At 44.5% G+C, this 23,972-nt stretch overlaps 1 protein-coding gene across 8 annotated transcripts in view; it reads right to left on the reverse strand.

The window, feature by feature from the left end:
- Positions 1–23,972, reverse strand: part of LOC142264793 (DNA repair endonuclease XPF-like) — a 114,781-nt gene that overhangs the window by 75,507 nt on the left and 15,302 nt on the right. For 5 of the 8 annotated variants that reach the window (XM_075332269.1, XM_075332262.1, XM_075332268.1 and 2 more), the window contains exon 4: positions 13,205–13,324. In XM_075332269.1, coding sequence (XP_075188384.1) covers positions 13,205–13,324 — 120 coding nt within the window. Of the gene's footprint in view, positions 1–2,458; positions 2,593–11,876; positions 12,140–13,204; positions 13,325–23,972 lie in introns of those variants that run through there. The other 3 variants (XM_075332264.1, XM_075332263.1, XM_075332265.1) reach the window with 3 other exon arrangements.

Consider the following 23,972-nt stretch of genomic DNA (forward strand, 5'->3'; position numbering starts at 1 on the left):
TTTACTTTTTTGCAATATAGAAAAAGTATAATTACTTTTCACAGCGCTTGTGGCATTTATTTTATTTATTTATTTATTTAGTGCTGGAAAATAACTGGTAGCCACACACAATATTGACACTTTGGGCACAATTTGGCCATTTTCACATAGGGGTGTACTCACTTTTGTTGCCAGTGGTTTAGACATTATTGGCTGTGTATTGGCTTATTTAGAGTGCACATTAAATTTACACTGTTATACAAGATGTACACAGACTACTTTACATGATATCAACGTGTCCTATCTTCAGTGTTATCCCATGAAAAGATATAATACAATATTTGCATAAATGAGAGGGGTGTACTCACTTTTGTCAAATAAAGTATTATAGCCAGGGGGACTGACTGCAGGAGAAAAGCCAAAGGGACCTCAGTGCTCTGCCCCTGATTGGCCCCAATGGTCTGATTGCTATGGCATCTCGCTATATGTAACAATGTTCTGTGATGGAAATACGACAGAAAGTTGATAGGAACACGGAGAAAAAATACTGAGATTTGTTCTGAACATAAAAGCACAATTTTCGGCCCATTACAGACACTACCAGGCCTTCTTTATACACATACAATTCACAACACAAGTAACTTTACCCCACATATCTCTACAGCTCTTCTAAGTAAATGTACATAATATATGAAGAGATACAGGAGCGTCTGCCCACACATTATCTGAGCAGCTCCATGTAATGTACAGTGTTATATGAAATTTATGCTAAAATGTACTATAGCGCAATGACTGCGTCCTGTCCCTTTAAATCTGCACAAGCTTCTGTCACTATGGTAACTGCACTGATAAGCAGCCAATAGAACTGCTCAGTTTGAATAAAAAAAAAAAAAAAGTTGTTTATCCTTAGTTTGTTACACCTCATCAGAGAGTGAAGACAGACACCAGCGATCAGCGAGAGATTTAAGGTATGAGACGTCATATAAGAGACCGGGCGGCGATACATCCATCACCCGCATTCACACTAGACACTGGGCGGCGATACATCCATCACCTGCACTCACACCGGATACCGGGCGGCGATACATCCATCACCTGCACTCACACCAGATACTGGGCGGCGATACATCCATCACCCGCACTCACACCAGATACCGGGCGGTGATACATCCATCACCTGCACTCACACCAGATACTGGGCGGCGATACATCCATCACCCGCACTCACACTAGATACCGGGCGGCGATACATCCATCACCCACACTCACACTAGATACCGGGCGGCGATACATCCATCACCCGCACTCACACCAGATACCGGGCGGCGATACATCCATCACCCTCACTCACACCAGATACTGGGCGGCGATACATCCATCACCCTCACTCACACCAGATACCTTGCGGCGATACATCCATCACCTGTACTCACACCAGATACCAGGCGGCGATACATCCATCACCCGCACTCACACTAGATACCGGGCGGCGATACATCCATCACCCGCACTCACACCAGGGGGTATCGGCCATCACTTGTCCCATCAGACAGCCCCTTTAGTGAAATTGATCACATATGTAACAGGAAATATCTTTCCATCTCCCAATCTCGCCCGTCCACAACAGCCCCTGAATATAGAGACATTGTTCTTCAGTGTTTTCAGGGACTGTCACCCAAGTCATAGAAATAAGGATCAAGTCCCTACAACCTCTGCTCCTCTTTTATAGGATTTTGATACATTTCAACAAAACAAAGATGTCAGCAGATGCCATTGATTGGACTGGATCTTCTGCCAGCGTTGGACCAGGTAGTATCATCAGTCTGTGAGGGCCAACTGTTTCCTAGATTCAGGATTTCCACTTTAAAGGGGTTATCCAGGAATATTTCATTGTTAGACTTTGGGCCTTTGAATTTGTCATCAGAAATCACCTATTATTTAAATCAGGTTTTTGTGTTCAATGTATTTTTTAATAATATTTGTCATTGTTTGTTTTTTTTTATCCATATCACAATCTTTAATGGAAACAGCACTTAAAAATCTTGCAGTTCTCACGCTGGCCAGTGGGGATTTTTTTTTTTTTTTTTAGAGGGGGGCTTTAGTCTCTAATCTGATCCTAATATCTGGTTGTTTCCTTTAGTTTACCTTACACCTGAGGAAAAACTAAGAAGATTGTCCATTTGTATGATGCTGCTACCGTCACCGATCTTCAAGAAGGAGGTCAGTGAGAAAACTAAGGGCAACATTGGTGCTTCTTTTATTATAAGGTGGTTGTGTATTCGGATGTTCCTATTAATCCTTGTAACTTAATTTCTTGCCATCCCAGCGCCTGATGCCAACCAGCCCCGAGGCCCAGAAAATATATAGAGTTCGGCGAGAAAAACAGCCTGAGCCACCAAGGACGATCGATGTCAGAGGAAAAAGGAAGAGGCAAGAAGAATATGAAAAAAAAAAAGTTTGGAGAGAATTATGCGCCTACCTGGATGAAGAAGAAGAAGAAGACATACCAAAAAAGTCGGTTAAGAAGATAAAACTGGACATCCACATCCCTGCAAGGAGGAGACAAGAAAGAAGGATCCAGGAGGACAACAACCGCCAATACATCAACTGGTTCTTGAGAGGAAGAAGAAATATCATATGGACCATCCTGCTGGGGCCTCAAAGATGGCGGTGGTAAGTATAATAATAAGAACAATAATATGAGCGATAATAAGAATGTAGTAAAAATATGATGAAAATAACAGTAGTAATAGGTAGAACAGCAATTTGATCCAGGGTTCTAGGACTGATCGCCTTTTCTCGGGGTCAAGAAGGAATTTTTCCCCTGTGACACAAATTGGCTGAATGTGTCCTGGGTTTTTTTTGCCTTCTTCTGGATCAACATTGTAGGCATAGTGTAGTATTAATAGTTATAGAAAAGGTAGAATAATACTGTAATAAGATAGCAGGATAATAATAGTAACAAAATAGTTATATCTATAAAAATAAAACACTAACTTACAAAAAAATATAAAAGTTAAAATAATACTGTAATAGGAGAGCAGGAAAATAATAGTAAAAAAATAGTTGTATCTATAAAAATAAAACACTAACTTAGAAAAAAATATAAAAGTTGGAATAATACTGTAATAAGAGAGCAGGACAAGAATAGTATAACACCTAAAATCTATAAACACTATAGTACTAGTTTAATTAGCACTACAATAATAATTACTTAGCTAGAAATAACATCATTAGCTTTGATCCAGGGTTCTAGGACTGATCGCCTTTTCTCGGGGTCGAGAAGGAATTTTTTCCCCATGACACAAATTGGCTGAATGTGTCCTTGGGTTTTTGCCTTCTTCTGGATCAACATGGTAGGGATAGAGTAGTATTAATAGTTATAGAAAAGTTAGAATTATACTGTATTAAGACAGTAGGATAATAATAGTAATAAAATAGTTATATCTATTAAAATAATACACTAAATTAGAAAAAATATAAAAGTTAGAATACTTTAATAAGAGAGCACCATAAGAATAGTATAACACCTAAAATCTATAAAAACTATAGTCATAGTTTAATTAGCTCTTTAATATTAATTACTTAACTAGAAATAACATCATTAGCTTTAATCCAGGGTTCTAGGACTGATCGCCTTTTCCCGGGGTCGAGAAGGAATTTTTCCCATGTGACACAAATTGGCTGAACGTGTCCTAGGGTTTTTGCCTTCTTCTGGATTAAAAACCATTAGGCATAATTTATTAGGATTTTTTACTACAACAATTTGAACAAAGGTAAGAAAAATGATAAAAAAATAAAGAAAATAATAATAACAGATGGACATTTAAAAAAGTAGTAGTGCAGTAATAGTAAAAATGGTAGTTATAATATCAGATGTGATTTAGTCCCAGTTAGTCAGTAAATTAGTGATAAGTTAGTGTAGGGACCCATCTGAAGAGGTCGCCTTGACGTTGGCAGATGGGCTCACACAATTTGATTACATTGTGTGCTAAGAACCTCACATGCATCTTTAGAGAAAATATACTGTATTTTTCGGACTACAAGACGCACTTTTTTTCCCCAAACTTTTTGGGTAAAGTGGGGGGTGCGTCTTATAGTCCGATGTCTGCGGTGCGGTGGTGGTGGAGCGGGTCATCAGAGGAAGGAGCAGGCTGTAGCAGCGCTACCCTGACCACGAGGGCCCGCTCATTTGATATGCATGCCCATCATCCCACCCATCATCTCTCAGCCCTGAAGCCGGCGCTGACAGGTGGGCAGGAAGATGGGCAGGGGATGCGCGCATACTAGAGAGCCGGCCCGCGTGATCACCCCTGGCAACTACAGCCTGGAGTGATCATGTGCGGCTGTATTCACTGCTCCTCGTGCATCATTATAAGCATGGGGGGCAGTAAATAAGTACGGTATACTCACCGTTCCCCTGTAGCATCGCGGTGTCCTCCTGTCTGTGTGCCAGCTGATCTGTGTAGAGAGCAGTGAGCACAGCGATGACGTCATCTCTGTACACACGGCTCCACACAGGTCAGCTGGCACACAGACAGGAAGCGAGCGATGCTGTGTGGAGTGAGGAGAGGTGAGTATGCTGCGGGAGTCCTACAGGTGTTACCGCAAATCCGGCCGCGGCTGAAGTGACAGTGAGATCTGCGGTGACTTTAGTCAGGTGATGTGTGGTGACAGCTGGAGTCAATGCTGATCCCGGCGGCTCACTTCACTTGCGGCCTGACCCTCACATAGAGCGGTCGTATTCTATGGCTGCTCTCTGTGATTGTCAGATGTAGCAGAGCTGGATGCGTTGTGGGACATTGTGTGGATTACATCGGACCTGTGTGTTTTAGGGGTTAATAAAGTGGTGAAAGAGGTTGTTTTTTTGTCTTTTATTTCAAATAAAGGATTTTTATGTGTTTGTGTTTATTTACTTTCACTTGCAGCTTAGTGGTGAGAGGGTGTCTCATAGACGCCTACCATCACTAAGCTAGGACTTAGTGGCAGCTATGGGCTGCTGCCATTAACTCCTTATTACCCCGATTGCCACCGCATCAGGGCAATCGGGATGAGCTGGGGACTGTCGCATCTAATGGATGCAGCAATTCTGGGCGGCTGCTGGCTGATATTTTTAGGCTTGGGGGGCTCCCAATAACGTGAGTCTCCCCAGCCTGAGAATACTAGCTGCAAGCTGTGAGACTTTATCTTGGCTAGTTCTCAAAATTGGGGGAACCGCACGCCGTTTTTTTTTGTTTTTGTTTTTTTTAAATTACCCCCATACAGTGTCAGCAGCAGATCCTTGTCCCATAACAGTGTATCATGACCACATTTTTTTGCTTAAAAATTTTATTTTCCTATTTTCCTCCTCCAAAACCAGGGTGCGTCTTATGGTCCGGTGCGTCTTGTAGTCTGAAAAATACGGTAGTATCTATGTAGAGCTCCTGGCAGCTTAACCCCTCATATGCTTAATTCCGCATCTAGGTGTTTAGCCAGGAGAAGGCTATCTTTATACTCAATGGCTTCCCAGCGATGAGATTTTAGGTGCTGGGGGATTGCTAAGGCCCCTCATGTCTACCAACTTACTCCTCCTATTTGACCCCGACAGTGACCTAATCAGATACCTGTCAGAATTCTGCCCACTGCTCTGCCGCTGTTAGTTGTACTGCTGCTGCCCACCAGCTCTGACACTGCTGCTACATACAATGCATGGAGCCCAGCAGCTTACAGTGTGAGTCGGCCTACATCATGCACAGCGGCTGGCACAAGTAGTTTATCACCAATCTCAGAAATGACAGATCAGGGAATTCATTTAAAGACCTTGAGCTGGTAAACTAACTTGATAAATAAAGATTATTACATCAGTTGCCTCCTCTGTTTTGGTGATAATTGTCCTCTGTCATATCTATTCTAATAAAATACTAAGTGAAAACTGGATATTACGGTTTTTGGGGGTCTGGGGGCGCTGTTGTTTATTCATTTGTTTTAGCGTCTAATACAAATTAACCTCTGTATCTCCGTCATTTCCGGGTTCAGTGGAGCACCAATCAGCTCAGGGACCTGACATGCGGCGGAGTGCGCAGGCTCCAAAGGTCATGACAGCGTGATGAGTTTACATAATCACGCTGCCAGCATCTCTGCAGAGCACCACAGAGCGCCACTGAGGAGGAGAGGTCGCTGAAGCTAGGCGCAGGTAAGCACTCCTTGAGCTGAAGATACTGGGAGCTGTGGTTTGGGAACTGTATGGAAAAGGGGCAGCTTAGGTGGGGTTTGTATAGAAAAGGGGGCTGCATGTGATGGGATCTGCATGGAAGAGGGGGCAGTGGGGAGGGATCTGTATGGCAAAGGGGGCAGCCTGCAAGTGGGATCTGCATGGAAAAGGAGACAGACTGTGCAGTTGAATCTGTATAAAAAAGTCGGCAGCTTGTGGGATGGGATCTGTATGAATAAGGGTGCAGCCTGCGAGGTAGAATTTGTATGGAAAAAGGGGCAGCTTTCAGGTAAATCTGTATGGAAAAGAGGGCTGCATGGTGTGGGATCTGCATGGAAAAGGGGGCAGCCTGTAGGATGGGATGAATATGTGAAGGCGGCAGCATTGGGTGGGATGAATATGGAAAAAGGGGCAGCCTGCAGGGTGGGATCTGTATCGCAAAGCGGGCAGTCTGCGAGGTAGGATCTATATGGCAAAGGGGGAAAGCTGTAGGATGGGATTTGTATAGAAATGGGGGCTGACTGCGGGATGGGATCTGTATGAATAAGGAGGCAGCCTGCGAGGTTGGATTTGTATGGAAAAAGGGGCAGCCTGGGAGTAAAGCTGTATGGAAAAGGTGGCTGCATGAGGAGGGATGTACATGGAAAAGGGGGCAGCCTGTGGGCTGCGATGAGTATGGAAAGGGGCAGCATTGGGTGGGATGATTATCGAAAAGGGGGCAGCCTGCTGGGTGGGATCTGTATGACAAAGGGGGCAGCCTGCAGGATGAAATCTGTATGGTCAAGGGGGCAGCCTGTGGGGTTTGATCTGTATAGAAAAGTGGGCAGCCTATGTGATTGGGTCTGCAAAAAAAGGGGCAGTCTGTGCCGTAGGATCTGTATGAATAAGGGGGCAGCCTCTGGAGGTGGGATCTGTATGACTAAGGGGGCAGCATGCAAGGTGGGATCTGTATAGAAAAATGGGCAACCTTGGGGAAAATCTGTATGGAAAAAGGGTCTGCATGGGGTGGGATCTACATGAAAAAGGGGTAGCCTGTGGGGTGGAATGAGAATGGAAAAAGGCACAGCCTACGATGAGAGATCTGTACGGCAAAGGGGGTAGTCTGCGGGAAGGGTTCTGTATGGCAAAGGTCGCAGCCTGTGGAATGATATCTGTATGGCAAAGTGGGCAGCCTGTGGGGTAGGTTATGTATAGGAAAGAAGTCAGCCCGTAGTGTGGGATTTGTATGGCAAAGGGGGCAGCCTGGAAGTTGAGATCTGTATTGCAATGGGGGCCACGTGGGGGTGGGATATGTACTGCAAAGGGGGACACCTGGGGGTGGGACCTGTATGGCCAAGGGAGCATACCTTTGCTGCAATGTGTGCGTGCTGCTGCCCCTCTCTTAAAGGGCCAGCGTCTCACTCCTAGGATGTGCTTCTCAGCCTATTGCTGAGAGGCATTGGTTATTTAGGGAAAGCTCCCACTAGGGGAGTTGCCTGTTGAATTCCTTAGTTTAGCTGGTTAGTGGTAGTGTGTAGTGCCCTAGTTAGCTAGTTGTCAGGTCCCCTTGTCTGTCCTATCCATTCAGTCCTGTTGGTTTCTGATGCCTGTCGGTTCTAGTGTCCCTGCCTGTCCGTCCCGGCCATGCCTCCAAACTCAGGAACCCCGCTGGCCCTCGCCACACCAGAGACTGTGGCTCTCCAGCCCGACTGTGCTTCCAGCCTCAGCTACCCCGGTGGCTCTCACCACACCAGAGACTGTGCCTGTCTAGTCCAGCTGTGCCTCTGGCCTCTGCTACCTGGTGGTCTTCGCCCCACCATTGACTGTGCCTTTCCAGCCCAGCCGTGCCTCCAGCATCAGCTAACCCGGTGGCCTTCGCCACACCAGAGACTGTGGCTCTCCAACCCGACTGTGCTCCAGCCTCAGCTAACCCGGTGGCCTTCGCCACACCAGAGACTGTGGCTCTCCAACCCGACTGTGCTCCAGCCTCAGCTACCCCGGTGGCTCTTGCCACACCAGAGACTGCACCTGTCCAGTCTGGCCATGCCTCCGGTATCAGCTACTCCAATGGCCCTCACCACAGCAGAGACTGTGCCTGTCCAGCCCAGCACTGCTTCCAGCCTCAGCTAACCCAGTGGTCTTCACCACACCAGAGACTGTGCCTTTCTAGCCTGGCCGTGCCTCTAGCCTCAGCTAACTTGGTGGCCCTCGCCACAGCAGAGACTGTGCCTGTCTGCCCTGACCATGCCTTCTGCCTTTGCTACCCTTGTAGTCCCTGTCTACACTTGGTCTTCTGTCTCAGCCCTGTCTGCTTCTGTGTTTGCCCCTGCCCTGGGGGTCAGCTGCCACAGTCCCGTACTTTACCCCACAAAAGGGTAGGTCAGGGATTTCCCTGTAGTCCAGTGGGTCCATTTTTGCTCGCCACAGTACCATCCCTGGCGGCGAACGTGACAGTCATCTCTGTGCTATCAATTTTTCACAAACTGATATAAAATGTTGTGAAATCTCCATCATTTTTTTTCATCTGAGAAAATCTGATGACATGCTTACTAAACTTTGATGGTAGAACTGACACACTGACCAAACTCTGATGACACTGTAGTTCATTATCGATTCCACTTTTTAATAATACCATACACAGTTGATCGTTAGGGGAAACCTGAAAAACTGAAAAAACACCAGTAACCTGCAGGTTAATAACATTTGGAACCTGTACATCGAACACTGCTGCCTGGAGGAAATTAACTTCATTCCTTCCTGCAGAATTCGGATTTTAGCATGGGAGCGACGCGAGTTCAGTCACTGCTCTGCATATCAAAAGTAGCGGTTGTAACCGTGGCCCTATCACTAACTGACAGCAGGTTTTAATGCTGAGCAGCTGTCAGTCAGTGCGGGGGCTGCAGTTACAGCCTCCTCTCTCAATACACACAGCGGTGACTGAACCCATTCCGGCGCCTCCCAAGTGACTGAAACCTGAAAGCCTGCTTTACGCGTTACAATTTCGCATACGATATCGTATGCGATTTGCAACGCCCCCATCGTATGTGCGGCACATTCAATTTGTTGAACGTGCCGCACAAACGATTAACCCCCGTCACACGTACTTACCCGTCCATACGACCTCTATGTGAGCGGAGAACGTCCACTTCCTGGAGTGGGAGGGACGTTTGGCGTCACATCGACGTCACGCGGCAGACGGCCAATAGAAGCGGAGGGGCGGAGCTGAGCGGGACGTAAACATCCCGCCCACCTCCTTCTTTCCGTATTGTGGGCCGGGAGCCGCAGGACGCAGGTAAGATCTGTTTATCGTTCCCGGGGTGTCACACACTGCAATGTGTGCTACCCCGGGTATGATGAACAATCTGACCTGCAATTCTAGAGAAAGGTACGATGTGTATGCGATGAACGTTTTAACGTTCAATCGCAATCGCACATACCTGTCACACACTGCAATGTACCTTACGATGCCGGATGTGCGTCACTTACGACGTGACCCCGCCGACACATTGTAAGATATATTGCAGCGTGTAAAGCGGGCTGAAGACTGCTAGGAAGAATAAAGTAGTGGGGTTCATTGTGCAGGCACTGGGCACGTACCAAATGCTATTTCCCCATATATGCAGGTTAATAGCATTTTTTTACATGACAGGTTTCCCTTTAAGGCTTTTTGTGTTATTTATGTGGGCGTAAAGGTTGTATACAGCTAAAATTAGTCATACCTGTGTGCCTATTGGATGATAACTTGTTCAGTAAAAATCCTCTTTTAGGCCTGCAACACATATCCGTTTAAAACGTGCGTGTTTGGTCCGTTTCCGTACATACCGGAGATACGACCAAACGTGCACATATGTTTTTTTATGTTTAAAGGCACACGTGCGTGTTATTTGATCTTCCGTGTGTTCGTGTGCGTCCCACATTTTTTGCTCCGTTTGGCACGGAAGCATGTTCGTTTTTGGGACGGAGCATGCGCACACGGACATAATGTTAGCCTATGGGAGTCCAAATAAAACGTTCCTTGCACGGATGTGTGGTTATGTTGTCCGAGAGAAATGTCCGTGTGTGATGCAAAATGTCTTTACTATATGTCGGAAGACAGAGTAGCGGGATGAGAAGGAACTCGGGTGAACTTCACCCGACTTCATTGTCATGCCGCGGCTCTGTCTGTGTGCCGTGTACTGATTAGCGGTCACCTGTGAAGGATTCACCGGTGACCGCTAATCCCCCGAGTGACTGAAGTGTCCCCCCCTCTCTCATACTCACCGATCACCGGCGCTGCACGACGTTCACACTGCTCCGGCGGCTTTTTCTAATTTGAAAAAGCCGGCCGCTCATTAAACAATCTCGTATTCCTTGCTTTCCCCGCTCACCGGCGCCTATGATTGGTTGCAGTGAGACACGCCCCCACGCTGAGTGACCGGTGTCTCACTGCACCCAATCACAGCAGCCGGTGGGCGTGTCACTATGGAGTATAGAAGTAAATAAATAAATAATTAATTAAAAAAAACGGCGTGCGGTTCCCCCCAAATTTAATACCAGCCAGATAAAGCCATACGGCTGAAGGCTGGTATTCTCAGGATGGGGAGCTCCACGTTATGGGGAGCCCCCCAGCCTAACAATATCAGTAAGCAGCCGCCCAGAATGGCCGCATACATTAGATGCGACAGTTCTGGGACTGTACCCGGCTCTTCCCGATTTGCCCTGGTGCAATGGCAAATCGGGGTAATAAGGAGTTATTGGCAGCCCATAGCTGCCAATAAGTCCTAGATTAATCAATGTCAGGCGTCTCCCCGAGATACCTTCCATGATTAATCTGTAAATTACAGTAAATAAACACACACACACACGAAAAAATCCTTTATTAGAAATAAAAAATACAAACATATACCCTGGTTCACCAATTTAATCAGCCCGAAAAAGCCCTCCATGTCCGGCGGAATCCAGGATGGTCCAGCGTCGCTTCCAGCTCTGCTGCATGGAGGTGACCGGAGCAGCAGAAGAAACCGCCGCTGCTGTCACCTCCACGAATGCAAATGAAGAGAGCCGCGTGATCGGCTGAGCTGTCACTGAGGTTACCTGGATCCAGCGGTGGATGCAGCGGTGGCCGCGGGTAACCTCAGTGACAGCTCAACTGATCGCGCTACTCACCTCAGTTGCTGCGTGGAGCTGACAGGACCGGCGGTGAGTAGCGCGATCAGCTGAGCTGTCACTGAGGTTACCAGCGGCCACTGCTGCATCCACCGCTGGATGCAGGTAACCTCAGTGACAGCTCAGCCGATCACGCGGCTCTCTTCATTTGCTGCGCGGAGGTGACAGGAGCGGCGGTTTCTTCTGCTGCTCCGGTCACCTCCATGCAGCAGAGCTGGAAGCGACGCTGGACCATCGTGGATTCCGCCGGACATGGAGGGCTTTTTGGGGCTGATTAAATTGGTGAAATAGGGAATGTGTTTGTGTTTTTTATTTCTAATAAAGGATTTTTCAGGTATGTGTCTATCAGTTTTGCACACCGAGAGACTGAAATTCTTGCCCATTCTTCCTTTGCAAACCGCTGGAGTTGAGTGAGGTTGGATGGAGAGCGTTTGTGAACAGCAGTTTGTAACCAAAAACTAAATTTCTCCACAACAGTATCACAGACCTGCCTGTTGTGTTCCTTGGTCTTCATGATGCTCTCTGTGCTTTCAACAGAACACTGAGACTATCACAGAGCAGGTGCATTTATACGGAGACTTGATTACACACAGGTGGCTTATATTTATCATCATCAGTCATTTAGGACAACATTGGATCATTCAGAGATCCTCAATGAACTTCTGGAGTGAGTTTGCTGCACTGAAAGTAAAGGGGACGAACAATATTGCACGCCCCAATTTTCAGTTTATTCTTTCTTACAAAAGATTAAAATAAGCAATAAATTTAATTTAACTTCACAATTGTGTCCCACTTGTAGTTCATTCTTCACCATAACATTAAAATGTTTATCTTCATGTTTGAAGCCTGAAATGTGGGAAAAGGTTGAAAAATTCAAGGGGGCTGAATACTTTTGCAAGGCACTGTATCTGTCTATATCTATGTATACACACACACACACACACACACACACACACACACATGCACACGTAATAGTGATTTATATGTAACCCCAAAAAAATGGTCGAAAAATAAGATTTCTCCAGTAAACCAGGCCTCATACAAACATGCAAGTATGAAAAAAGAAAAAAGTTATGATTCCTGAAATTTGGAGGCAAAAATATAGCTCCCAATGATGTGCCTAATGACAAACCAGCTTCCAAACTGAAGTCTAAACTTCATCTCTGATGTTACATTTTGCCACCCTTGAATCCCACAAAGTATTGACAGGTTAGATTCCCAGTTTGTGGTCCCAGAATGGTAGCAAGTGCGCTAAAGAACTATTAGGCTATGTGCGCATGCTGCGTTTTTTTCTGGACCCCAAATGAAACTCAGAAAAACGCCTCTATGGCAAAAACGCATTAAAAAAAAGCATGCTTTTTGTGCGTGTTGATGCGCTTTTTTGCTGTTTTTTCCCCATTACATTCAAAGGGTGAAAAATGCAGGGAAAAACGCAAGAAGAATTGACATGCTGAATCTTTGTGGTCACCACAATGGCTTTGATGGGGAATGAAATTCATGCAGTTTTGAGACCAAAACTGCACCCAAAAACTGCGCAAAAACACAGCAAAAAACGCAGTGTGCACATAGCCTTACGAAGCCAACAGGATTGTTCGGTCACAGCCAAGCCAGCCCCTTTTCGGTCTACAAATTAGCCATGAAAAAGGAGGCTGACTTGGCCTATAAACTGAGCAGGCACCTCGTCCCCCTCATATTCACACATAGATCAAGTCATATGCCAAAACAAAAAATACTGTTCTGTGTCCAACAAAAAATAGCCTAGATTCTTCCCATGCCTATGCCCAGAGCTTGTGCATCAACAGCAATTTTATGAAGGGATATAATGTAATAGAAATGGCCCAAAGAACAGATACATTTGCAATTTAATTTAAAAGAACACAGACTGCACAGTTAAGGCTTTTCTTTTCTTACCCTGCTTGTCATTTGTTTCCATTGTTTTACATTTTTTGGTAGATTTTGAGTCAGGAACACGGTATACCCGGCCTCGGGCATGAACAAACATGGACGTATTTGAGTCAAGAAACAGCCAGCCTTAAAGGGGAGCAACAAAAGAAAATATATTTTAATAGCATTATTTAATGCTCTTAAAAGCACCTAATTCTGTTTTATATTCACAAATATTCTTTAAAAGGCAATCTCACGAACGTCTAGGCTTTTAAAGATAAGACAAATTGATCTCTTTGTGACCCCACAGCGATGCTCCAGCAGCGGGAAATTACGTTTTAAAGTTCTGTATATACTGTATATCTTTGGAAGTGTATTTGGGTGTGACGATGCACTTACAGCTCCTCCCCAATGCACTGCCAGAGATTCAGATAAATATATACAAAAATATATATATTTTTTTTCTCTGGAATTGCATTGTGGCGTGATTATGCACCTATAGCTTCTCAACCTCACACTGCACTTCTTGCATAACGACACTTCTCTGGTTCACAGGCATGTCGCTGGCTTACAGATTATATATAAATTTATATATAGAGATATCTATCTATCTATCATATATATATATATTATATCTCTCTCTCTCTATATATATAGATAGATTGAGATTATATATATATATATATATATATATATATATATATATATATATATATACACATATACACACACACACACACACACACACACATTAGTGAGATGGTCGTTGGATACCTCTTGGAGGGGAGATATGTGTCACAGAGGTGGTTATCCTCCGTCATCCAAGCATGGAAGCAAGTTCCAGTTCATATAGTACAGAAAGTGTTAATAGGACATGGCAAGAGGAGGTTTACGACCAGTCCTAGAGATGGGTGGGATTGGCTGCTCAAGTATCCCCACCCTGGGGTGTGGTATGGTGAACATCATTAGCTGTCAGTGTGTGGAGGTAAGAAGTCCTCCTGTGGGAGGTCTTCACACTTGGACATGTATGCTGGTCTACTACTAAAGTGCCATTGTTGGGACTGTGTATCCTGTTTTACTGCAAGGAAAGGACATTTTTTCCTTCTGTGGTTTGCTTTTTGGAGTTCCAAAAAAAAGCAGCCTGTATGTTTTGTTTAAATCGCCTCCCGTGCCTACCTCAAATGCTGCCGAGTGAGCAGATATCCCTCCAATATATTTATATATGCACTGAATGTCAAGACGCTTTCTTGCTGCTAGAAAATCGCCGCTTTAGAGTCACGAAAAGATCAACTTGTTTACCTTTTAGGCTATGTGCCCACGCTGCGGAAAATTCGCCGCGATTTTTTCTCGGAAATTCCGCAGATTTTTCAAAAATCCGCAGTACAGAGAGTCCCCAGCCATTTCTATGGCATTCGGGGAGTGCTGTGCCCATGCTGCGTTTTTTTCCGCAGCGGAAATAATGCGAATTTCCCTGCAGAAAAATCTGCAGCATGTCAATTATTCCTGCGGCTTTTTCCGCAAGATCCTATACTTACCTGCCTTGATAGAAGACACCGGAGTCACTTCCTCCGGTGCAGAGGAGCGCAGTGAAGCCAGGAGTAGGAGGTGGGCGGGGCCTGCACGAGCTCCGGTCATGTGACAGCCGGAGCTAGTTCAGGCTCGCCCACCTTCTCCGGCAATGTGCAGACGCTGACAGACACGGCCAGAGAGGGAAGTGCTGCATGATGGAGGCAAGTATGAACTCCCGATCACTCAGCACTTGTTCTGCATTGAGGATGCAGTGCCCAAGCCATGGTACTGTATCCTCAATGCAGAATGACCGCAGCATATCCGCAGGACATTCCGCAGCATGTAAACAGACAAAGTTGTGCTGCGGTTTTCTGCGAGCTCCTGTGGAATCTCCTGCGGATATAACCGCAGGACACTCTCCCCGTGGGCACATAGCCTTAAAGGGCAACATAGACATATAAATTTCTACACACCTCCAATTCATTTCTATCAAGTCCCTTTAATGAAAAAGCTTACTAATAACGTAAGTATTTTATTTGTTCTGCATCATTCTTCAGGTCTTTAGATTCAGCCAATAATGCAAAGAATACATTATTTCATCCATGACATCTCTTTTCTAAAAACTTTAGAAACCAAAAAATCCAGGGTCTAGACCCATGTGAAAAAGAAGCAAAGAAAAAAAAAATCCCAAACATACTTCGTCCCTATACGAAGTAAAAGCTAATTTATTGAAAAATGTTAAAATCAAAACAAACCTAGTATATAAAAACCTCATAAAAGGATAAACCCAAAACAACACAAGCAAAGAATATGACAGCAACCAGTTCTAAGCAGGTAATAGTAATCGTATATATATACACACTCACATATACATAATATATACATATACACACACATATATTATATGAATACAACTTTTGGACATTGCAATAAAAAACAATCTTTATTAAAATTCATAAAACAATTAAAATTTTAGCATAAAGTTACCGAATAAATAGAGAGACACAAGCAGGAGATCAACTGAGTCCCTATAATAATCCCAAAATTGCAACTGGGACATTCACACCAAAATCCAGGTAAATGTACATTTTAAACCTGTGCCAAATATCCGTTCATCAATACACAAGTGCAGTTCTATGGTCCCGTTTGCGCTAATACCCATGTAGATTAAAGAGAATTAATTTTCACTTATGGGCACCCCATCCATAAATAATTCCCATATAAATGAATAAGTAAAAGGGTATATGGATATGGGGTTCCTCACACAGCAAAAAAATGCACAAGACACACGTGTGCTAAGCACAATATATAAAATACATAGGAAGCGCAAACAGAATGCAGAAAAAATGCACATGTCATTTAAGTAAGGAATAGACAAACAGGGAATAGAATAATATCAGAATAGATTACATCACCTGGAGGATAGTGACCTGCCGTGACCCTCACACTCCGACACATGTTTCGCAATGGCTTTTTCGAGGAGCGTATAAATATATTATTATATACAGTACAGACCAAAAGTTTGGACACACCTTCTCATCTCTAGAACAACTATTAAGAGGAGACTGTGCAGCAGGCCTTCATGGTAAAATAGCTGCTAGGAAGCCACTGCTAAGGACAGGCAACAAGCAGAAGAGACTTGTTTGGGCTAAAGAACACAAGGAATGGACATTAGACCAGTGGAAATCTGTGCTTTGGTCTGATGAGTCCAAATTTGAGATCTTTGGATCTAACCACCGTGTCTTTGTAGAAAAGGTGAACGGATGGACTCTACATGGCTGGTTCCCACCGGGAAGCATGGAGGAGGAGTGATGGTGTGGGGGTGCTTTGCTGGTGACACTGTTGGGGATTTATTCAAAATTGAAGGCATACAGAACCAGCATGGCTACCACAGCATCTTGCAGCGGCGTGCTATTCCATCCGGTTTGCATTTAGTTGGACCATCATTTATTTTTCAACAGGACAATGACCCCAAACACACCTCCAGGCTGTGTAAGGGCTATTGGACTAAGAAGGAGAGTGATGGGATACTACGCTAGATGATCTAGTTTCCACAGTCACCAGACCTGAACCCAATCGAGATGGTTTGGGGTGAGCTGGACCGCAGAGTGAAGGCAAAAGGGCCAACAAGTGCTAACAATCTCCGAGAACTCCTTCAAGACTGTTGGAAGACCATTTCCAGTGACTACCTCTTGAAGCTCATCAAGAGAATGCTAAGAGTGTGCAAAGTAGTAATCAAAGCAAAAGGTGGCTACTTTGAAGAACCTAGAATATAAGACAGTTGTTTCACACTTTTTTTTTAATTTCATTCCACATGTTTTAATTCATAGTTTTGAGGTCTTCAATGTGAATCTACAATTTTCAGAGTCCTGAAAATAAAGAAAACTCTTTGAATGAGAAGGTGTGTCCAAACGTTTGGTCTGTACTGTATTATATAAAAATTATATACACACATACAGTATATACATACACACACGTATACATACATATACACGCACACACACTTACTAAAAATATGTGCAATAAATATATATATTATATATACACACATATACATACACACACACACACACACACACACACACACACACACACTCTAAGTAACAGAAGCTTGTGTGTTACACAGTGAGGTATAATTATTTAGAAATAATAACCCCAGAATATAAAAGCTAAACTAGGTTACTGATATTCATGACACCAGATCTAGAAATTGTACCACCCTTTTAATATAAATGCTTCCCTTTTAATTTTTTTCCTCATCCCTTTTTTCACCAGGCTCTTGTCTCAGGATTTGTTTATTTCTATTCAGCATTTGGAGTGTGGTCCCTCATAACTGATATTTATCTAATATATGGGATTTCTTTAAACTTAATATCTATTGTAACTGTAGCTAATTTAACCCCTTCACGACCCATGACGGATCTTTAAATCAGGAAGTGCGCATATCTGCTGTTAACAGCTGTGTAGCTGTGATCAGCAGATAGGGAAGAGCGATCGGATTGCTGATCGCTATAGCCCCCTATGGGGACTAGTAAAATAAAAAAAATAATAAAAAAAAAATTAAAAAAAAAAGTTTAAAAAATAAAGAAAACCTAAAAGTTCAAATTACCCCCCTTTAACCCCACTGAAGATTAAATAATGAAAAAAGAAGAAAAAATGCCAGCTTACCCAGTTGATTCAATAAATAGGCTGCTATTCCATATAGGCGCTCAGCATCGGATAAATGGCAGAAGCTCTTGCCAGCAATTGATATGAAAGGATTTATCCTTCTCTCATATTGAAAATTAAAGGGTTAAAAAAATAAAAAATATACACATATTTGGTATCGCCACGTTCAGAAATGCCCGATCTATCAAAATATAAAATCAATTAATCTGATGGGTAAACGACGTAGCGGCAAATAAATTCCAAATGCCAAAATTACATTTTTTTTTGGTCACTGCAAGTTTTACGCAAAATGCAATAACAGGCGATCAAAACGTAGCATCTGCGCAAAAATGGTACCATTAAAAATGTCAGCTTGAGACGCAAAAACTAAGCCATAGATCCCAAAAAATGAGAACGCTACGGGTATCGGAAAATGGTGCAAAACGTACACCACTTTTATTGGACAAGCTTGTGATTTTTTTTTAACCCCTTAAATACAAGTAAACCTATACATGTTTGGTGTCTACAAACTCGCACCGACCTCAGGCATCACACCCACACATCAGTTTTACCATATAATGAACACGGTGAATAAAACATCCCAAAAACTATTGTGCGATCACACTTTTTTTGTAATTTTTCCACACTTGGAATTTTTTTGCTGTTTTCCAGTACACTATATGGTAAATGGTTTCATTTAAAAGTACAACTCGTGGGGGCGTGGCCTGGACCTCATGTAGAGAGGAAGCAGCGTGGGTGAGCTCCTGCCTGGATCCTGAAATATCCTGCACACCGGCCTTGCTGACAGGCACTACCGACCCTGGAGGGCTGCAACACTACTTATAACACCCGGGGAAGCGAGCACAGCCAGGATATGCCGACCCGCAGCAGCAATAAAAGGGACAGAGACGCGCAGGAGCGCTCCTCTGAAGGACCCAATATGGCGCCTCCGGCATCCACACCATCCCGAGCTGGAGCAGTGGGAGTAGCAAGCAGGTTGGAGCGGTTTGCCAGAGTGGCCCCTGGCACAGAGCCTACCTACAACGAGGCACCCGATGGCAGCGCTGAACGGGCCCTGGCGCAGGGAGAAAACATACCCGACGGTGAGACTGTGAGTACCCTGGGCCCTGCATGTTCAGCAGCACAAGATATGCAGACACAGAGGCCTGCGCTGGCAGAGGTAGGAGGGGGAGATGTGGAGCAAACAACACCTGTTTTCACTGAGGCCATACTGAGAGACATTCTGGCAGCAATTAACTCTTGCAATACCACATTGGCCACTCTAAGCAGCCAGATGGGAACTGTCACCTCAGATATGGCCTGTATTAAACGTGAGCTGCAAGGGATGACTGTCAGAATGGGGGAGCTGGAGGAAAGAGTGAGTACAACAGAGGATAAATTACCACCAATGTCACGAGAGCTGGGAAAGGCCACGCAAAATATCTCCACACTGCTAAACAAGGTGGATGATTTAGAGAACCGCTCCCGCAGAAGTAATTTGAGACTGGTGGGGGTCCCAGAGAGGATGGAGGGCAATGACCCACTGAATTTCTTTGAAAAATGGCTTAAAGACACCATGGGAAAAGACATACTATCCTCTTTTTTTCACCATTGAAAGAGCGCACAGGGTCCCTGCGCGTGCCCCACAGCCGGGAGCACCCCCACGTCCTATTCTGATTAAACTACTGCACTATAAAGATAGGGACACTATCCTGCGCAGAGCCAGAGATATCAAAGAACTTGCAATTGATGGGAGGAAGATATCAATATTTCCTGATTTCTCCATGGAAGTGCAACGTAAAAAAGCGCAATTTATTGAGATCAAAAAACGATTGCGCAACCTACAAGTGCCATATTCCATGATGTACCCTGCTAAGCTGCGGATTGCTGCAAACGGAGACACTCATTTTTTTGATACGGCTGGGGCGGCATTGTCTTGGCTGGATATCAATGAGAGATCCCTGAGGAGGAAGAATACCTGAGATTTCCCTTTCTGCCGCCAGGCGTTGTTTGTGTTTGGGACGCTATGCTGGTGAGCTCATTACAGTTAAATTCATCTAGAATCCAGGTTGGGAGACGGCCGGTTCATTGTGGACACACGCTGCACTAGCGAGTTGTGGACCCCCCTCCCTGCATGGACTTGGGGCGTATTTTTAGCCCTGATTCTCTCTATTTGGGAGAAATGTGTAAGAGCTGTGGTAAGGGGCATATATATTAGAGAAATATGCATACGCAAAAATCAAACCAAATGTTACACCCAGAGTCTGATTCAGAAGGTATCTGATGCGGAGGCTGCGGTGGTGCTCAACCCGACAGTAGAAACTAAAAACACTCTAGAGAAGGCACAGATGTCACTCAAAGAAAATCTCATGTCGGTGGCAGAAAATAAACGCTATTTCCTTAAACAAAATTATTTTATGGCGGGGGAGGGCGTGGGGCACCTACTGGCCACAGTCATTAGAGCACAGGAAGGCTCTTCTTATATAAATAACAAGCCATGGAGAAAAAGACATGGATCGCACATCCCAAAAATACATTGATCTAAAAGCCGCTAGGCAAAAATTTAAATAGAACATGAGGACATCTGCACTCTCCCCATATGGCACAGGTGATTTTAATTAGCAGGAGACTGCAAGAGGGGTCAGCCTTCTTTTTGCTCCCAGTTCACATATGGGAGCCAGTGGGAGGTGAGTGCACAGCTCCTCTCACTGTGTGCTGGTGCTGTGTGGTGGCTGCTGTTGTGGTGGTGTGGTGTCGGTGGGGTGGCGCGGCCTGGAGCCTTGGGGGCTTTGCCTTGCAGCATGGGTGCTGTGAGGCACCAGGTCGCCCGCCTTGCTGGCGTTTTGTCGCTGCGGCGGTGGTCAGTGCACGGTGCCACACAAAAAGGTCAGGTTAGGGACCCACTCAAGAGGTTTGCCGTGACGTGGCAGTGGGCTTAATACAATCTGATCAGAATGGTAACAAAAGAACCTCATGTTCTATTTAATTTTTTGCCTAGCGGCTTTAGATCATTGTATTTTTGGGATGTGCGATCCATGTCTTTTTCTTCATAGTATGGTTCTTATATAAATAAGTTAAAGACGGAATCAGGTGACTTTGTAACAGCAAGCGAGGATATAATAAGAGAAATAAAGAGGTATTATATGCGGCTATACACATCAGACTGTGACCTCACGGAGACTGAGATTGAGCAGTATTTGGATGCTCTCTCTCTTCCTACACTGAGTGATGTAAACAGGGAATTGCTGGACCGGGACATCTCATTGGAAGAGCTGGAGGAAGCGCTTGGCCAGACACAAAATGAAAAAGCTCCGGGAACGGATGGCCTGCCTGGAGAGTTTTATAAAACGTATGCACCCTTACTGCTACCCAAACTACTTAAGGTATTTGAAGAATCTGAAAGGCAGAGGGTCCTCCCGCCCTCTATGAGGGAAGCCTTAATAGTCTTAATATTAAAACCCGGAAAAGATCCAGAGATCCCGGATTCGTATCGTCCAATTTCTCTCCTACAAACAGACATTAAATTGCTGGCCAAGGTGCTCGCCAATAGGATGTCCCGAGTCATCTCATCTATAGTGCAGAGTGATCAGACAGGATTCATTCCATGCAGAGCCACATCTATGAATCTCAGGAAATTATATTTGGGAATTCAACATAGTTCTGAGGTACCGGGGGAAAGGGCAATTTTGTCTTTAGACGCCGCTAAGGCGTTCGATAGCCTTGAATGGGAATATATGTGGGCTGTACTTCGGAAAATGGGCTTTGGACATAGATTCATAAATTGGGTAAAACTGCTATATGACTCACCGGTGGCGAAGGTTAGGGTTAATGGCAGGGTCTCCGAGTCTTTTCCTCTTGGAAGAGGTACTAGACAGGGGTGTCCGCTTTCACCCTTGCTATTCGCGACTGCAGTGGAGCCGTTGGCAGTGGCAATACGGAAATCCAGGGAGGTAGAGGGATTTCGGTGTGGAGCAGTGGAACAAAAGATATCATTATACGCAGACGATCTACTCTTATATTTAGACAGGGTACGTTCCTCGATTTTGCCGGCAATGAATATCATTCGGGAATTTGGACAGAGGTCTGGTCTACGAATCAACTGGTCCAAGTCGGCTTTAATGCCGTTGGACCCCCTTCCGGGGGACTTTTCGGACTTACAGATTCCAGTTCCTGTGGTCCGGGAGTTTAAATATCTGGGAGTAATTGTCAGCCCAATCCCGAAGGATTTCTAAGCCCTAAATCTGGAACCCCTGTTACAGCGATTCAGAGCAAAAGTGCATACCTGGTGCCGTTTGCTGCTATCAAATATCGGCAGATCCAATTTAATTAAAATGGTAATGATGCCACAATTACTATACCTTATACATAATTCTCTAGTGTGGATATATAGGGAATTTTTTGTAAAAATTAATACAATATTCCGGGAACTTATTTGGAAGAAAAAGCAAGCTAGGATTCGACTGGAAGTGCTACAGCGGGGAAAGGAGGAGGGAGGACTGGCGGTACCAAACCCATATATATACTATATAGCCTCCCAGATGCAACATCTGAGGGGTTGGGGCAAAGAAGGAGGGTATGATACCAGTGGTGATATAGTGAGAGAGGGATCAGTATGGAAGTACCCAGGTTGCCGGTTGGATGTGGGACAAAGACAGATAAATGGGGCACGATATCCCACACTGGCTATGATATTCCGGGTGTGGGACAGGGGTAAGTCTCTTTTGGGGATAAGCGGACCTACAGAGCTCTGGCCACTGTGGCAGAACCCTGACTTGCCAGAAATTAAAAAATTAGTAGGGTTCAGAGGATGGGAGGATAAAGGGATCCATTTAGTGTCACAAGTATTACAAAATAATACTCTTAAAAGCTTTGAACAACTGAGAACGGAGTTTCACCTTCCGCATGTCTTCTTTTATCAGTATTTGCAGCTGACACGCGCACTGGAAAGACAGGGGAGGACAAACCCGGTAACAGTGACACATAATCAAACATTACATAGGCTGCTTACATCTGAGTCCTCTAAGGGTCTTATTTCGGAATTATATAAAAAATTACTACCTGCCCATCTGGAAACACATCCATTGATTGTTAAAAGCAAATGGGAACGAGACGTCAGTCCCCTGACGGAAGGCCAGTGGTCTGATATATTGGAACAAGTTCCTAAACTGGCGGTATCGGAGTGCCAAAAGCTGTCTCAAATATATCTCATCCACAGGGTATATAAAACTCCCAGTCTACTATTTAAGATGGGACTCAGACCAAACACACAGTGTGTTAGGTGTGGACAGGATGATGCCAATTTGATGCATGTTATGTGGGAGTGTGGACACATTGGTGATTTCTGGAACCAAACCCTGGGACTTATAGATCAAATATATCATATCACAATACAACCGTCGCCCCGCCTGTGCCTGTTGAGTCTGTGGGAAGGAGAAGTGGATCCGGATTCTCCAACAGCCCTGGGAATAGCATGTATCTTGTACCAAGCAAGAAAGCTACTTGCATATCACTGGTTAGACCCTCTACCACCAACATTACCAGAGCTCAAAAACAAAATAAATAACGTCATAAGATTGGAAAGGGGAGTTTATTTAAAAAGAAAAACATTGAAAAAGTTTGACAGCATTTGGCGGCCATGGATGGAGTTGCCAGACCTACCCTCTAGTGCACTGGTTCGGGATGCAATGCTGGACCGGTTACTGTTGTGCATGCAGTGATGGCATGTGTGAGGAAGGGAATTAAAACTAGTTTTTTCTGTGACGAAGTGGACTTTGAATGAAGAGGTGAGAGAGGACTGGAACGGTTTCATAGATGACTGCACGGAGAGGGAGGGGCGGGAGAGTATAGCAATATGATGTGGAGCGACACGGCTGATGGAGGAGGTGTTCCTGTTAGTCTGAGGCATTATTGCATAATTTAAGTTTTGTTTATTTGTAGAGCCACGAGGTTTGTAGGCTCAAGCTATATAATATAATTATGATTTGAGAACTCTATTATATTTACATATATGCAGAGAAAGAACCTGATTTATAAATCACATGTGTTTATCTGTTTATTGCTATCAGTTTTATGAAAAGTGAAATACTCTCTGTATTGATCCCTAATGATTTAATAAAAAAAGATCTGATTTAAAAAAAAA

The sequence above is a fragment of the Anomaloglossus baeobatrachus genome, unplaced genomic scaffold (genome assembly GCF_048569485.1).
Source record: "Anomaloglossus baeobatrachus isolate aAnoBae1 unplaced genomic scaffold, aAnoBae1.hap1 Scaffold_270, whole genome shotgun sequence".
Taxonomy (NCBI): Eukaryota; Metazoa; Chordata; class Amphibia; order Anura; family Aromobatidae; genus Anomaloglossus; species Anomaloglossus baeobatrachus.